This window comes from Nycticebus coucang, chromosome 7, assembly GCF_027406575.1.
Source record: "Nycticebus coucang isolate mNycCou1 chromosome 7, mNycCou1.pri, whole genome shotgun sequence".
Classification (NCBI taxonomy): Eukaryota; Metazoa; Chordata; class Mammalia; order Primates; family Lorisidae; genus Nycticebus; species Nycticebus coucang.
Window position 1 is genome coordinate 113,428,012 of NC_069786.1, and position 16,943 is coordinate 113,444,954.

At 40.9% G+C, this 16,943-nt stretch overlaps 1 protein-coding gene across 1 annotated transcript in view; it reads left to right on the top strand.

Moving 5' to 3' along the window:
• The window catches only part of XRCC5 (X-ray repair cross complementing 5), a 99,926-nt gene extending 83,204 nt beyond the window's left edge, over positions 1–16,722 (top strand). The window contains exons 17-21 of the mRNA XM_053598134.1: positions 1,883–1,992; positions 4,514–4,610; positions 6,347–6,414; positions 15,640–15,714; positions 16,495–16,722. Of these exons, the coding sequence (XP_053454109.1) occupies positions 1,883–1,992; positions 4,514–4,610; positions 6,347–6,414; positions 15,640–15,714; positions 16,495–16,509 (365 nt within the window). The 3' untranslated portion in view covers positions 16,510–16,722. The remainder of the gene's footprint in view (positions 1–1,882; positions 1,993–4,513; positions 4,611–6,346; positions 6,415–15,639; positions 15,715–16,494) is intronic.
• The last annotated feature ends 221 nt before the right edge of the window (positions 16,723–16,943 follow it).

Genomic DNA, 16,943 nt, shown 5'->3' on the forward strand with positions numbered 1-16,943 from the left:
AATTAATGTATAATACTCATAGCCCTCTTCACATTTACCTCCTGTTATTATTTTTGTATATATGTGCCAAATATTATATCCTATTAGACTGTAAACTCAAAGGGTCTTATCTTCGACTTAATTGTACCTCATAAAACACAGCATAGTGCCTTATAGTAGTTATACACAATAAATATATGCTAGGCTAAACTAATAAAAATAATCACTAAATCAAACAAATAGAAATAGCCTCTTAAAGAATTCTCTTAGAGGGAATTTACAACCTTTAGGATTATTGCTCTTGGCCTCTAAAGATTTCTATTTGTGCCTAAACATATAACTTCGAGTGAACTTTATATCAAACCAAGAAGGTACGCTGTTATCAGGTACGCTGTCATCAGATGTTGCAGTTACTTTCCCTTTCAAGCTGAAGAAGGGCCATAGCTTCTGTTTGCTTTGAGTTTCCTGTTGATGGTTCTCTGCTCTGCCTACTGATCAGGGCTGTATTATTTACCTTGTTTAAAAAGACCCATCTGGACATTCTTTCTCCCCTTTGAATTGTAGCTGGGTATTAATTCACTGCTACAGGACATGTTGGTAAAGATTTCTGAAATTGCAGGGCAACGTTTCTTTAATCCTTCAAGTTTGTTAAGTGCTTTACTGTAATGGAGATCATAATCTCTTTGTTGGTACAGGAGATGAAATGGTTACTGGGGATACTTTTCTCTTGCTGCAAAATTGCTATATGGGAAAATACTTCGCGGAGTCTTTTAAAATCCTTTCCAACGCTATCAGGTCTTCAGGAAATGAGTAGATAGCACTGATTTCATGTCTCAAGGCGTTGAGTTATGTTCAGGTCACTGTGATTCCCAGAGTTAGTGGCCTGGAGCCTTCATTGGTGAAGCTTTTCTCTAGTGTTGTGCACACACATTCACAGCTATTAGAGTGCTCAAATGAGTCTGTGATTTGGGGAAACATGCAGTTGTATATCTTGACCGTTCAGCATAAATTGCCGAATTGCCAGCTAGCAAATGCTTGAGGGAACACAGGAGAGAGTGAGCCTTTAGGTCATGGATCCTCACATCTGCCTGGTTTATATAGATTCTAAGAGTCATTTTTGATCTGCTCAGCAAATTAAATTTCCTGATGACTTTTAAGTTTCTATTTTCCTCTGCTTTTTTTTTTTCCATACTAAAGAATTTTATTCTTTCTTTGTGAGGCAAATGCAAGTTATAACCCACCTTGGAAATGGCAACATTATTGATGTTTTTCTTCTTTGTATAGCATTTATAGCATTGCTTATTAACAGTTAGTGTTTATTAAGTATTCATGGCTTGTGAAGTGCTGAGCAACAGGGGGAATATTTAGATCCAGCTAAGGGCATAAGCTGTATAGTGATGATTTCTCATTCTAAAGGAATATTATGTAAAGACTCGGGCTGATCTTTTCTAATTTAACCTGGGATCAGTAGAAACTGGGGTATCCCCGGCTTGTTCTTGTTCATTTCCTGGCACTGTTTGACAATAATCCTGAGTGGAATTAGGGGAGGAACTAGAGAGAATCTATTTTCTTTAGTTTTGAGTTATCCAAAATGGTCTCTAAATTCTGGAGGGAATATAAAAAGTAATGACAAAGACAATTTAAAACATAATAATAACTGTAACCTAGCGTGTGACATCCCCAAGAGAAGTATTTAGCCATAATTCTCGACATCTTACGAATCAAATTTTATATTTTCACAAATAAGTGTTGGCTTTTGAAATCTGAATTTTGCATCTCATCTCCACCTAAAAGAAGCATGGCTGTTGCGCAGTGACTGTGAGGCTCTTGAACCATAATACAGAAGCCCTCTCTCTAACAACCATCACTCCATCCTTGGAAAATTTGTTGTTTTGTGTTCTAGTGAGTCACCAGCTCATCAATCTCATTGACCAGTTTTTGGATACGAATGACACACCCTATTTTATGAAGAGCGTGGACTGCATCAAAGCCTTCCGGGAAGAAGCCATGCAGGTAACATGTCTCCGCCTGTCTTCTCCTCCCAACAGTTGGCCACTGTCACGGGGGAGGGACATACAGCATTCCACAGCTGAGCCTGGGCTTTGGGGAGAATCATCGTCCATGCGAGTGGCAGTGTATGCCGGGAGAGGTAGAAAGGGCTAAACTCAGATCACGATCGTCGTCATTTTTTGAGGGGGAATAAAGGTGGGGGATGGGTAGGTAGAATCCCCTGTTCCTTCCCCGGGAATTAGCTATTTTTTCACACTAGTTTCTTTAGGGGTTCTGTTTTCACTCCTCCATAGATTTGATGTAGTTCTCATATGCTTCTTCACTCATTAGTTCATCTAGTTCTGAAGGGTTACTCAGTGGCATCTCAGTCAGCCAACCATCTTAATAACAAGATTTGTTGACAGTCCTGGATCTTCTGCCAGAGCTTCATTAATTTCAGTTACTTCTGATAAAGGAGAATGGAGTTCACTAGCAGCTTTCACACTTTCCACAGCACCAAAGTTATCTTGTTTAATTTTGTCCCAACTTCAGGTAGACTATAGTAAACAACATCTACCAAAACTTCCCATGCAAAATTGCTGATTCCCACTGTTTCAACACCATTTTGTTGTTAACCCATTCATGTTTTTCTGTGAATTTATGTACTGAGAGCAGAGTGAGTCCCGGGCGCAGCGTCTGGTCGGCACCCACTCCCAGCCGCCAGGGCAACAGGGAGCAGGCTGCAGGCCACAGCCCGCAGGGTCTGTCCACTCAAGGCACCATGTTCTCAGGGACACTGAAGGTCACTGCAATGTGCCTCAGCCATTAGGATTGGAGGGGGTATTAGCTTGTTAAAACTAAAGCCTTGGTTTTATGTTCCTACTTGGTGATCCAAGGGAATTTCCATTGTAACCCTTATGGCCCAGTCATTATTGTAAAGAATGGACTAGCTATCTTAGAGAAATTGATAGAAAATGCATGTTGAAATAATTATTGAAAAGATTTTATGAAGACAGAAGTAGGGCTCTGAATGCGAGAATAAAAAGAAAATTTTAGGAAACCTTTTAAAAAAATCTCTCACATTGTTTATAGGTGTTTATACCACTAGGCAAGAGATGAACAAGTTTAAATTAGAAAGTCTGTTTTTAAAGTAGGCACAGTTGTAGTTTATGTTCTTGTGGGGGTGCTTGTTGAATATTTGCTGAATGAATGAACAAATTAATGGATGAACAATCTCGGTACTTACAGAGAATGACAAGAAAATGAGAAAATCATTAAAATTAAATTAGATTCAGAAGTAAATGATGCAAGTACCCAGATAAAAAACAAAATTTTGGAAAAGTAGAGTCAAGACAACACTAAGGATGACTCAGCCAGATGGAGACAGATTTGGTTAGATGGAGAAAAGTAGTAAAAATGCATTACTGGTTATTAGCACTGCCCTGCACTAGACTGAGTGTCGGGAAACACCTCTCTGCGTTTTAAGGACACCATCGTGTATCCTTAAAAGCACCAGGTCGCTGGGTTCTTTTTCTTTTTTCCTTTTTGTAAAAATAGACTTTCTAATTTAAACTTGTTCACCTTTTGCCTCATGGTATAAAAGCCTAGAAACAATGTGAGAGATTTTTAACAAAGGTTTCCAAAATTCTCTAATAAAACAAATAAAACAAAAGCCACACCAGAGGGTGGGAGAGCTGAGTGATTTTCAGTGTTCTTTTTGTTCTAGCATTCAGAGCCCTACTTCTGTCTTGCTGTGTTGCCCAGTATGGGCTCAAGTGATCCCACCACCTCAGCTCCAGGTGTGGGCCACTACGCTTGACTATGTTTCTTTAAAAAAAAGAGGTAGTAGTGGAAGAAGAGCAAAAGACTACAGAGACGTGGCAGTCAGTCTTCTCGGAGAGAACTTTTTTGAACTGTAAAAGCTCAAGAAGAAAAAAAGGAAGAAAGTTTTATAGACCAATTAAGAAAATGAGAATACTAAATATTATTTGCTCCTATGTAGGAATCATTATTGATTTTTTTGTGTGGCATATAATGGCATGTGAGTGTGTGAGTCTTTTTTTCTTTTTTAAGAGTATGTATTTTAGATATTTCCTACAGAAATGTTTATAAATGAAATAATATAACTGAGATTTGCATCTAAACAATCCAAGGGTATAGAAGAAGGAAGGGGTCTAGGTGAAGAAAGATGGGTTGAGTTGATAACTGCTGACGCTGGGTGATGAGTCTGTGATCACTCACTAAATTATTCTGTTATTGTTGACATTGTCTATATTAAAAATTAAAAAACAAAGTGCTAGGCCATGGGAAAAAGGATGTGGCATATTCTGCACCTTCCACAGATGGACCATTTCTGGTCCCCAGTGAACACAGGTCAATTTGAAATGCCAGCTTCTTGTTTACCAAAGAAGAACATTTTATGTTTATATATATAGTGATCATATTATATTAAATATATAGAGAGATTCTAACGGTACTGTGGTCTGGAGCTGAATGGGTTTTGTGTTTACTCTGACCTGCTACTTCTCCCCCACTTGCCACACAGTTTTCCGAAGAGCAGCGCTTCAACAACTTCCTGAAAGCCCTTCGGGAGAAAGTAGAAATTAAACAGTTAAATCATTTCTGGGAAATTGTTGTTCAGGGTAAGTTGTCATTAGTCTTTTGGTCCAAATATTTATGCCAATTTTTCCTAAATAAACATATAAATTCTAAATATAAGTTATGTTTTATAGCAACCTAATGACTTTCTGCTTGGCTTTGGGAAAGGCTTCCCCCTTACTCAGCAAAGATATAAATTGATAAGTTAGAAGGAAACGTGTAAGTCCCAACTGAAACTTTGAACAGCATGACCCATTTCCATTTGCCGAGCGGAGCAGCTGTGCAGGGCAGACATTGCCCTGTCTCAGATTTTTAGGCTCTTTCAGCTCTGCTGGCTCCAGAATACTTTTCTTGCCCTCACCACATTTTGCCTCCCTTCTGCCTTTCATCATCATGTTCTTGGGCCTTCCTTATCAGCAGGCCAGCATCTTCACCTAAGCCTTTCCACGCTTTGCTTATTCATAGTGACCAATGGAAATTCAACCCCTATAGAAGGCAGCACACATCTTGTCATTGTGAGGCCTGATCTTTGCTTTTATTCATGCCTTTTGCCCGTGTTTTAACCTGATCTTAAAGGCCACTTTTCATACCTATACCCTGAGAGTTAATTTTTCAGCCCTTTAACTTCTACGCTGGTGAGCAAAAGCAATTAGAAAAGGTGGTGAATGGGGCTTCCTCAAATCACTTTTGTGTCTCTGCTGCCAACCTAGGAGATGAAAGAAACTGGTTTTGGTATTTATTGAATGCCTATAGCATATTATTTGTTGGAAAAAAACTTACAGAACATACACGCGAGATACATGTTTCCTGATAGATAACATGCTATTGAGAGAACACAATCTGTGCCATTTGGAGGTACATATGAACATTAAACACAAGTGTATTGTGCATCAGCCCTCCGAGGTAGCAAAAAAATCTTGAGAAGACTGAAGAGTAGATTTTCTTAGATCTGCTCTCACTGAGCTAAAACTGATGCTCTGTGCTAAGTGGTAGGCGAGCCTCTGTTGAGGAACATGTTTCCTTCTGTCCTGGTCCTGTGGCCTCCCTGTAATAGGCTGACATGGATGCAGCGCACCTAACGGGTTGGGATAGAAGCCGACAGCCGTTCAGTTGTCATTTATCTATTGAGCTGCTGCGTACTACAGTGAGTGCTCACTTGTTGGTGGGTTCTTAAAAACTACAACTTTAAGCGAAAGGTGTATAATAGAACCATCTTTTTCTCATCAATATTATAACAAAATGACATTGTTCAAGGACCTACTGTACGTCATTTCACTTAAGTCACAGTTTCCAAGAACCTATCAACAACATTTATTAAGTAAGGACTTACTTGTATTAAGAGGATATAAAGATGAAATATACTGGAGAAGGATGGAATATACTGAGAAAAGTATATTCCATTCAGGAAGATAACATATGTACAAATAGTTATGTAAGAGAGGATATGATGTGAGCCATTTCAAAGGGATAAGAAAGTCATCTGGGAATTCTAAGGAAGGGGGGCTGTTTCCATCCTGAGTTGTCAAGGAAGGCTTCGTGGAGCAAGTGACATTTGAGATGTGGCCTTTGTTACTTACTGCACAAGCAAAAGTAGGAGAAAGGGTAATGTAAGATGAAACAAACACTGTGAATCAATTGCCTGTGTAGTTTTATATTTTGTATAGAATAGAGCACTTGTAAAAATCTTTAGCACAAAAAGGGGAGGAGGTGTGGGAGAAAGGAAGATGAGATTAGGATTGACTGTTTGTATTTGGATTTTACTCTGTGAATTACTTTTTAGATGGAATTACTCTAATCTCCAAAGATGAAGCCCCTGGAAGCTCTGTCACATCTGAAGAGGCCAAAAAGGTATTGAGGGGTAACTTCTTTACATTAGTTGAATTATTGCTGAGGATATTATTTTCTTGATGCCCTTGAAGACGTTAAATTTTATGGGCAACTAAATTAGTACACAGATTCTTTCAATAAGAATAAGCAAATTGCTTCTACTGTAGCATCCTCATGGGAGAAATTATCAACTTACTACAATTTCCCATAGCCCATGGTTATATTTCTAGAATTTACCTGCTATTCCAGCATTATATCTTGAGCTACTCCATAGAATATACAAACTTAGCCTAGGCCCCGGTAAAGACTATGATTCCCACCCTGACCACACATGAGTCACCTGGGGAGCTTTTTTGTTTTTTTAATATTGATTAAAATTCAGAATAACCCCAGAGACTCTATTGGTCTAAGATGGTTGGTTTGAGGGTTGTTGTTTTTTTTTGTAGAGACAGTCTCACTTTATTGCCTTCGGTAGAGTGCTGTGGCATCACAGCTAACAGCAACCTCCGACTCCTGGGCTTTGGTGATTCTCTTGCCTCAGCCTCTTGAGTAGCTGGGACTATAGGCATCCGCCAAATGCCCGGCTATTTTTTTTTTTGCAGTTTGGCCAGGGCCAGGTTTGAACCCACCACCCTCTGTATATGGGGCCGGTGCCCTACTCACTAAGCCACAGGCGCCGCCCCTGGTTTGAGTTTTGAAAGCCCTCAGATGATTGTAACGTGTAGGGGGTAGAGAAACACTAGTGTTCTAACATGAGGGACATCTAGGTGTTTTCAGTAAAAGGCCCCCATGTATGGGGGGTGTGGATTGTTATGCCAAGGCCTCCCTGCTTGACATCTGAGTACTGAATCTGATTCAGCCATGTGTCAAACTTCATTATACCTCAAGGCTGTGATGAAATTTTAATGAAGTTAAATTGAATAGCTCAAAAGTATGTAGTTTATAAGATTCCATTTCAATCTCAGTCATTGGCTGATCTGGTCCTGCAGATCTCCTACCTGGCAGGTGGCAGCTACTACGCTTCTGCTAATATGCTAGGCACTACCCGGGGAAACATGACAGCACCCCTGTCGTCTAGAAGCTCAAATGGTCAGGTAGAAGGCAGTATAAGGAGGCAAGGCAGGCTCAGAAAAGGCCTATACACGCTAAGGAAGAGCTTGGTTTGGGACTAGCAGACAGGAATCTGTTAGGGAAATGGCAGGAACAGGGCTGGAACTGTCTTATCATATGGCAAAATTTAGGACAACTTAAAAATGTCCTGAATTTTCAATTCAATAGAGGCATTTGGTAGAAACCATAGTTTTGATTGAGAGAGAATATACTAGAATATACAAGAATTTTTATTAAGCACTTTGCCTGGCAAAAGATTTTTCTTAAAGCACGCTGGCAGGTGGTGATTATTGTCTCAGAAGGAGTTATGTGGTGTCTGTGCCCAGTTCTGCTGCAATCAGTACTGAGGACCAGGGGCTTGAATATGTCCTTTAACTGTTTGGTTTTATTCTATTTGTCACTTCATACAATGTGGTATAATATTTTCCCCTTTCAATCAGGGTTCCCTGGAGAAACCAAACCAGTAGAACACACCCATAAACACACACATGCATGTGCACACAGATTGATTGACTTTAACGAGTCAGCTTATACAACTGTGGGATAAGACAAGTCTGAAAATTGTAGAATAGGCTAGACACTCAGGCAGGATTTCTATACTACAGTCTTGACGTAGATTCCTTTTTCTGGAAAACTCAGGTTTTGCTCTTCATGCCTTCAACTTATTGGATGAGGCCTACCACCAGGATCAAGGGTGATCTTCTCAGAATAAGATGATTGTAAATGTTAATCATATCTACAGAATACCCTCCCAGCAACATCTAGAGCAGCGTTTAAGGGAACTGTGCACCACAGCCTAGCCAAGTTGGCTCACAATGTTAATTGTCACATTGGGTCAAGACTGAGGTAGTTTCTGCTGAGTAAGTAAAGTAAGTCAAGACAAATAATCTAATTTTAGTCATTATTGCATTAAAAAAAATCTGTCATTCAGGTGGTAGTTGAGTGCAACAGTTTACAGAAGAAGTGAGGAGCATGGGTCTGAAAAGGTGATGCTTCTTCCCAGCAGTTCATCTACCCAGAGGTGTCCCCGCTAAGTAAATCGAGAATATTAGAAAGGCAAGAAATCTAAAAAAGGGTGATGCACTTGCAAATTGTGTGAGGCTTGTTCTATATTGCAAAAGCAATATCTTCTTTGGTATTTAAGGGCACTGAGCCTAAGCATCAAGAATTTTAATGTCTGATAATTAAGCTACAGAGAGAAATCTCAGTTAATGACCAGGTAAGAAGTAGTGTCCTTAGCATATTATCAGGCTAATTTCATTTGTGGTGTAGGACAAGGACAACTCTGGAAATGTCACCATCTTGGATTAGAGAAAATATAGTAAAAAACCAGTGAAGAGAATCTCTTCTAGTCTCACCACTGGTTGCCTGGCTTTGACGGGTGTCTTCCTTTTGGAGCACAGTATTTCCATGGTCAAGGCCTGGTAATTATCTTTCTAGTACTACCAGCAAAACTTACCTTCACTGTCATGGCAGATAAGAAATGAGCAAATTCAACTAAAATCTATTGATAACAGATCTATACTAGGCACTTGGGCTGTGCAGTATCTCACAGCTTTCAAAAAAGTATATTGTGCATTAACCTTGTAGACTCTTTCACATCTAGAAAATGGCATTCTTCCCACATTTGCTGATGCTTTAACCAATGTAATATTTATATCTAATATTTGCGTAACACTTTGCCTTCTAAGGAACATTCACATTATGTGATGTTCACCTAAAACATTGTATACATCATATCTGGGTAATGGAAGAAAATAATGGTAATAAAATTTTGTATGTGTCTAAATCCAGCACTAAAGAGCCCTGCTCACAGGTCTCTCTGTGACCTGCTAAGGATTGACAGGAAGGAACAGGAACATCCCTGTTAGCAATGAAAGCCAAGCCCCAGGAAGGTGACAGGGAGTCCCACTGTGAGCACCTAGAGGCAGCAGAGGATGCCAGTTCTGGTTCCTGTGTGCCTCCCTGGACCTTCATTCCTAAATGGATTACGTCTCATAAATGGAGTCTTGGACTAACAGGCTCTAAAATACAGTAGTCCCTGTTTACTTCATCTCAGTAAATAATTATCTGGCCCAGAACAGGCAGTGCTTAGAATGACCTGAAAAATTGTGGAGTAGAGCCTGGAACTCGGGTTCACCTTCAGCATACACTCTATCATGTCTGACTTGGGGGTTTAAGCTCTGTGTCTGCTTTCATATCACTGGAGCCCTTTTTTGTTTTTCAAAGTGAAATGTTGATCAGTGGTATTAGAAATGTTTTTAGATAGCATCTGGAGAGAAGTATAGAAGGGAGAGTGCACACAGGATGATGATGGGGAGAACTGCAGAGGAAGATTCTGTCTCAGGGAAACTGATTCCTTTGTAATTTAACAGATGTGCCTCAGCCACTTCTGTTAGCCACTGGAGGGAACTCTCATCACTTTTGATCTATGTTGAGATATTCATTTACAGTGCCTTCAAGTGTTAAGTTTGGTCACTTCCCAAATAATCATTTAAGGAAACTTGGCTATAATCAGAGACTGAAGAGCAATTCCCAGTCCACTTAAATTCTGAGGTATTTGCCATGAGTTATTCAAAGTTAGCAAGCTATCAAATTCCTTCCTATTAAATGTTGACATTTGAAAAGAAATAATTGTCCAGGACGTCCATTTTAAATGAAGGGTGGGTGGCTCACGCCTGTAATTCCACCACTTTGGGAAGCTTAGGTAGGAGGATTGCTTGACAAAAGAGTTCAAGACTAGCCTGGGCAATATAACAAGACCCTGTCTCTAAAAAAAGTGAAATTAAAAAAAAATGAAAATTAGATTTTAACTTTATGTGTATATAGCATCTTAAGGACAGCCATTTCCTTCCACTGTGGTTCAGCAATGTATAGATTTTGTGATTCTTTGAGAAATAGAGTTAAGTCAGCCCTGCTGCAGAAATAGAGTGTTCTGCCATGATATGAAGTTTTCAGGTAGTCACTTTAAGATTCCTGGTACCTCTTATTTCATTTTGGAACCTAGACATAAACATTGCCCCTTTTTTTTGTTCATTTTTATGATCTTTATAACTTGTCGCTTCCTTCACTTACCTTTTTCTGTTTCTAGTTGGTTGTGTTAGACCTGCCATTAGCATTTGATGTTGGGTAAAGCCTTTGGCGAGCCCCCGTGTGCCCTTTGTCCATTCATTCCTGCAGTGGGTAGGAAAAAGGAAGTGATGTGTCTGGGATCTCACAGAAGGTCAGTGGCCAGGAATCCAGGTCTAGAACTGATTCTCAGTCTTTCATCCTTTTTATTCTATGTTGAGAACACGGCAGGGAAGAGGATTTATCCCAGGGCTTTGGGATATTGTTTCTCACGGGATTCCAAGAGCCTGAGCTATGTCTAAATAATCATTTGATATAAGCTCTATGGGGAAAAAAAATCACTGTTTTAGAACTTGTTCTCCTTGTACCTGTCTAATCTATCCTTCTTTACTGTTATTGACACTTACTGATTTTCCAGCTTGGTGTCACAGACGCATAGAGCTTAGTAATGTGGTCATTTTACCTGCTCCAGCTGGAGAGGGAGTTGACTAGCTCAGTGTCTCACAGCAAGTCAGTGGCTGACAGAACTGACTGGAATCCACACTCCTGGACTCCCAGCACAGTCACCTTGTCACCACACCATGGTGCCACCTCTCCTCGCTGCCACCTTACAATGCCATCAGCCACTCTACCTAGAGAGAGGAAACTGACACTCACACCAGTTTTGTGTGTCTGTCTAAGAGAGCTCCAAAGCCTTGGGGAAAATTATAAAACAAGATTTAAGAATCATTTCTTGAGAGAGTATTTTGAAACTGCTGGCTCCTACTGGACCTTTGCTCTTTTCTGCTTAAATCTCTGGTATATTTTTAATAATGAAAATATCACCATACTACCTGTTACTTAGGGCTTGAACTTTTTATTGAGGTGAAGATACATATAGTAAATGCACAGATTTTTTTTTTCTTTCTTTTTTTTTTTTTTTGGAGACAGAGTTTTACTTTGTCGCCCTCCGTAGAGTGCTGTGGCATCATAGCTCACAGCAACCTTCAGCTCTTGGGCTTAGGCAATTCTCTTGCCTCAGCCTCCCCAGTAGCTGGGACCACAGGCGCCTGCCACAATGCCTGGCTATTTTTTGTTACAGTTTAGCCGGGGCCAGATTTGAGCCCACCACCCTCAGTATATGGGGCTGGTGCCCTACACACTGAGCCACAGGCACCGCCCATTTTTTTTTCCTTTTTAGACATAGTCTCACTCTGTGCCCTGGGGTTGAATGTCATGGTGTCATAGCTCACCCTAACCTCAAATTTCGATTCAAGTGATCCTCTTGCCTCAGCCTCTCAAGTAGCAGGGACTACAGATGCCCATCACGATGCCTGGCTATTTTTTAGAGATGGGGTCTCACTCTTGCTCAGGCTGCTCTCGAACTCCTGAGCTCAGAAGATCAACCCACATCGGCCTCCCAAAGTGCTAGGATTATAGGTCACTTCAACTCACCTCCAAGGATCAAAACAGAACCTTCATCACCCCAGCAGGTCTCTTGTCCCCTGAGGTAACCACTATTCTGACTTCTGTCACCTGACAGTAGTTCTGCCTGGTTTTGACCTTCATATAATCACCTTTTGTGATTTATCCACGGTTTAGTTATCCATCCTTTAATATGGCTGTATAGTATCCCTTTTGTGATTTATACCACAATTTGTTCATGCATTCTCTCAACAACAGACGTTTTCCTGTTTCCAAACTTTGGGAATTATGAATAAAGGTGCTGTGGATAATCTTACACATATCATTTGGTGGACGTGATTGGGTGTAATACTAGGCAGTAGAACGTAAGCCTTGACACTAGCACAAAGAATTTTTGCATACTTTATTTCATGTTAGACTGACCACAGTCCTGTAAGATAACTGGGTAAATAGTAGTGCTGCCATTTTATTTCTGAGGAATATCAGTTATGAAAAAGTTAGGTGGCTCGCCCGGGGTTCCTGAGATGCTGACGAAGCTAAGGTTCTGGTTGTGTTTTCCACAGGAGGCTGCAGACTTCTCTGCTGCTCCCTATTACCTTTATAGCATGAAAAAAGCTACAGGAAGCACTAAATGAAATGCAAATGTGTGTCATTTCAGGCAAAACGCACGGAAATGACTTTCGTTCCTTGTGATGCTTTTTCATGCCTGGGGATTGTGGATGATCTTTTGGAATCACCTGATGGAAGCCGTGCATTTCGATTTGGGGATTGTGGGGGTCTGAGAATGAGCTGACTGTTAGCTTTTAGTCTTACGAAAGGATGGGACTGGCGGTTTCTATACAGAGGTATTGATTCCATGTCCCTGCTTGTGGCCAGGATTGTATTTCATTGTGCTTGAAAAGTAGCAGGTTATCCATTTCATAAAGATCTCCAGGTAACCCCACGTAAGTGATGGTGGCTTGAGGAAGAAAGAGTGTGTCACACAAGTGTCCTTTCTATTTATTCTCTATTTTTTTTTGGCATATGGCAGAGGGAAAGAGCACGAGAAAAGATGAGAGTTGACTCCTACCCCTTTCTGCTGCGTTCAGAGAGCTTTTATTGAAAAAGCAGGCCAATCGCTGAATGCTCTGCTCTATCTCCAGCTTCCCTGCCACTGCACAGCTTGGAATTGCTTGCAGTTAAAAACTCTGAGGAGGAGGAGGAGCGATACTCGTAAGACATGAGCCTTGCCTGGGGCTTTGAGAAGCATAATGGATGGCAGCCTTGCTTTTAGCCATAATCTGCTTACACAGAGACCGGCAGCAGATCTGTCAGGAAGAGCAGTTGCAGATGTTCAGCACGTGATAGCAGTGAAAGGGGTTTTTGGCTGCTGTTCCTCTCTTCCTAGGAATTTGGCCTTGTCTCACAGATGTGCCATTTGTGTTTAATTATGTATACCATGGTCATACTGTGCAGACAGCCCTATCTTAATTTACCCTTTAATTGCATTGTCTCCAGGCAGGTGGAGAAGGACTGGGAATGGGAGCTTTTAGAGGCTAAGTGCCAAAAAAATCAGCAATTTTCTAGATTCATCAATAAGTAGCTAATAATAAATAATAAACGATGTACTGGAGTTTGTCCTCTGTTTGGAAGGTGCTGGTCATCTGCGGCCCTGCCGAGGTTTAGTCAGGACCCCGCTCTCCCGTTTCTCCCCCTCACCCAGCCTGGGTCAGTCTTATCCTGGAGCCACATATTCCCGAGGCGGGAAAATCCTGAAGCGGGAATGAGAACTAGTGGGGAGGATTGATCTGAGCATAATTCGCTGAACTTTTGAACATAAATCATATGTTAGTAAATGTGTGGATTTTATTATTCATTTGCCCTCAGACATCTTTATTAATAATTACTCAGAATAAATAAAGCTTCATTACAATTCTGCTCCAATCTTCCCCCATTGCTAGGATTTTTTTTGTCTTTTATACCATTCATTTCCAGTTTAGGGTCAACCAAGGGCTATGGAAAGATTCATAAATATCCTTAAAAGAAAATAAATTCCTTATTCAGTTAAATCAAAGTTAGAATAGTGAGGTGATTTTGCCCGAAGGGGAAAATCTCTAAGAAGGGTTAAGTCAACTAGCCGTGCTCGTGGTACTGATGAAGGCAACCCAGCGGGGCAGACTGGGTTGCCATGTTGTTACCTGGGTGTGAATTTTTGTACATGAGGAATGGAAGGGCAGGCAAAGGTTGCTTCCTGAAACTTGCTTCACACACAGGTGACTTTGGTTTATGACTTGTGAAACACACATATTTTAGTTTACGTGTAATTCTTAGGTTTTAGAACCCTTGATTGTATCCATTGTACCATAAAATTACCAGGAATATAGAAAGAAAGCAGTTCTTACCATTTTTCATGCTGAGAAGGTGAGAGAAGCATTACCTACACAGCAGCTGCAGGAGAGCAGAGGTGAGGGAGAGGCGAGCTCACCAGGCCCCACTCCCTGCACTTGGCCCTGATTACTGTCACCAGAGAGAAGCATGTTCCACCTGCCACCACCCCCTTTAAAACACTCACTACTACAGGATGCCCAGAAGACGCCAGACAGGCACTGCTGGAACCAGGCTCTTAGAAGCAGTTGCCAAGGCTGTGAAGGGAAAGCCTCCTGCTGTTATCTGCTGGGCACTCACCACCCTTTTATACCTGATGGCCCCAGGGCATCCCAGAGTTTACTTTTTACCCTGTTTCCTCAAAAATAAGACAGTGTCTTATTTTAAGGTGTGCTCCCAAAGATGTGCTAGGTCTTATTTTCAGGGGACATCTTATCTTTCCTGTAAGTAGGTATTTTCAGAGGATGTCTTGAAACAGGATAGAAGCTGAGAGCTGAACAGAAATTTTCTCATCCATTTCTTATCTACCTCTTTTCAAACAATTCCTAACTCAAACTGAACGATTTCCACCAAAGGAATTAAACAACCTCCCCCAGCTCACCATTTTCATATTTCTCATTTCTTACCAGAAGTCCATTTTGTACACCGTTTTGTCCTCAGTAGAATTCAAGAATAAATGATTCTAATCTCAACTTGATTTTTTTTTAAAGACAGAATCTTATTTTGTCGCCCTCGGTAGAGTGCCTTGGCGTCACAACTCACAGCAACCTCCAGCTCTTAGGCTTAGGCGATTCTCTTGCCTTGGCCTCCTGAGTAGGTGGGACTATAGGTGTCTGCTGCAACGCCCAGCTATTTATTTTTTTGTTGTTACAATTTGGCCAGGGCTGGGTTCGAACCCGCCACCCTCAGTATATGGGGCTGGCGCCCTACTCACTGAGCCATAAGCACCACCCTCGACTTGATTCTTCACACTCTCTTCAAAAGAGCATACTGGTTTGGGATGTTTGGTTATTAACTTTAACAAGCCCCTGCAAAATCAAGAATGGAAATGTCAGATGCCCAACACACTGATACGGACTATCCTCGCAGTCTGTATCCTCTGCACAAGAGTTTCTCTGATGACTAGTTAATGTTGAACCTCAAAATTGGACACCACATTCAGAGCCAAATGAAGGAGAATAGGCCAAGATGGTGTTTCCGGTCTTCTTAGGTTTGCCTGTGGCAATGCTAACACCTTGTCTCTCCTTCAAAAAGAGCAAAATTGTCTTTTTGGTGTCATAACGGACTTTGTATTCACAGTTTCTGGCCTCCAAAGAAAAACCGAATGAAGACACAGCAGCCGTGTTTGAAGAAGGTGGTGATGTGGACGATTTAGTAAGTGCCTTTAATGTACACCAGGTGTTGTGATTGAAATCGCCTGAGCCGTAAATACAGCCACAAAGGCCGCTTATCTTAGACGTGTTCCTTATTTGTGTTTCCATTTCTAACACACCAGAAGTTCCCTATACTGTTATTTATTGCCATTATAAATTTAATCAGATAGGTAATTTCATAATGGAAGTTCCTGTGTTTCATGGTTTTAGCTGTATTATTCATTCAGATTAATCCTCTCCTTTGAAGGGCTAAAAAAGAGCTACGGCAGCTAATCCTTTACTAACAAAATATTATAATTCACTGAAATTACTCTTAACCAAAAATAAGCCATAGGACATGTAATTTGTGTGGGTTGACAAAAACAGCCTTTAAAAAGCTTACTTCTTAAATGGTCCCAATTAACTAAATGTAAACAAAGTAGACTGATAGGCATTTGAGGATTTCACTCTGCACCTCACTGTACCGGGTTGTAGATGCCTTTGAAGCTGCGTAAATGTTGACTTACTTTTATATCCATGTTTACACACTTCCTACCTTTAAGACTCACATGACAATTGTCCAACAAAATGTTACACATCCAGCCTGTTTGTATAGAAGTTCTTACTACTAAAATAAGGAGATACTTGGTCTTTAACTCCTAAAATAGTGAGCAGTGCGTGAGTGCAAGTCCGTGCCTGCCTGCCAGTATAGAGAACCATTTTCATTAAACCCTCTCTCACTAGGAAGCAGTGGTCCCACGCTGGCCTAGTTCCTTTCTAAACATGTTATTCTTGTTTACAGCTGGACATGATGTAGATCATGGATGTGTGGAGACTCTGAGAGACTTGCTCTTGCTGTGGCTGGGAGTTGTAACAGAACAAGCTGGAAGAGGCTACACAGAAGCCCTGAGATAGTCCCAGCAGGTTGCTCAGAAGCGGATCACCTAATTCTCTCCAGAATGAATACGCACATATACACATATCATGAGGGATAACTTAACCCCATGCAAGGTTATAAAGAGTTGTTATTTTCTGATTGATGTTGTTATTTCTTTTGTGGTCTTATTAATCCTGTATATTATGCACATGCTCTGAAGTCTCTGGAAAGTAGATTTCATCTTGACCTGATAGATTGGTGAGGAGTACTGCCCTTGTGAAGGGACCAGCATAACTGGCATGGTTAATGGTGAGTTTCTCAACCCTTCCCACGAGGCCTTTGTCTGACAGCAATCACAGCTTATGCTGAACGAT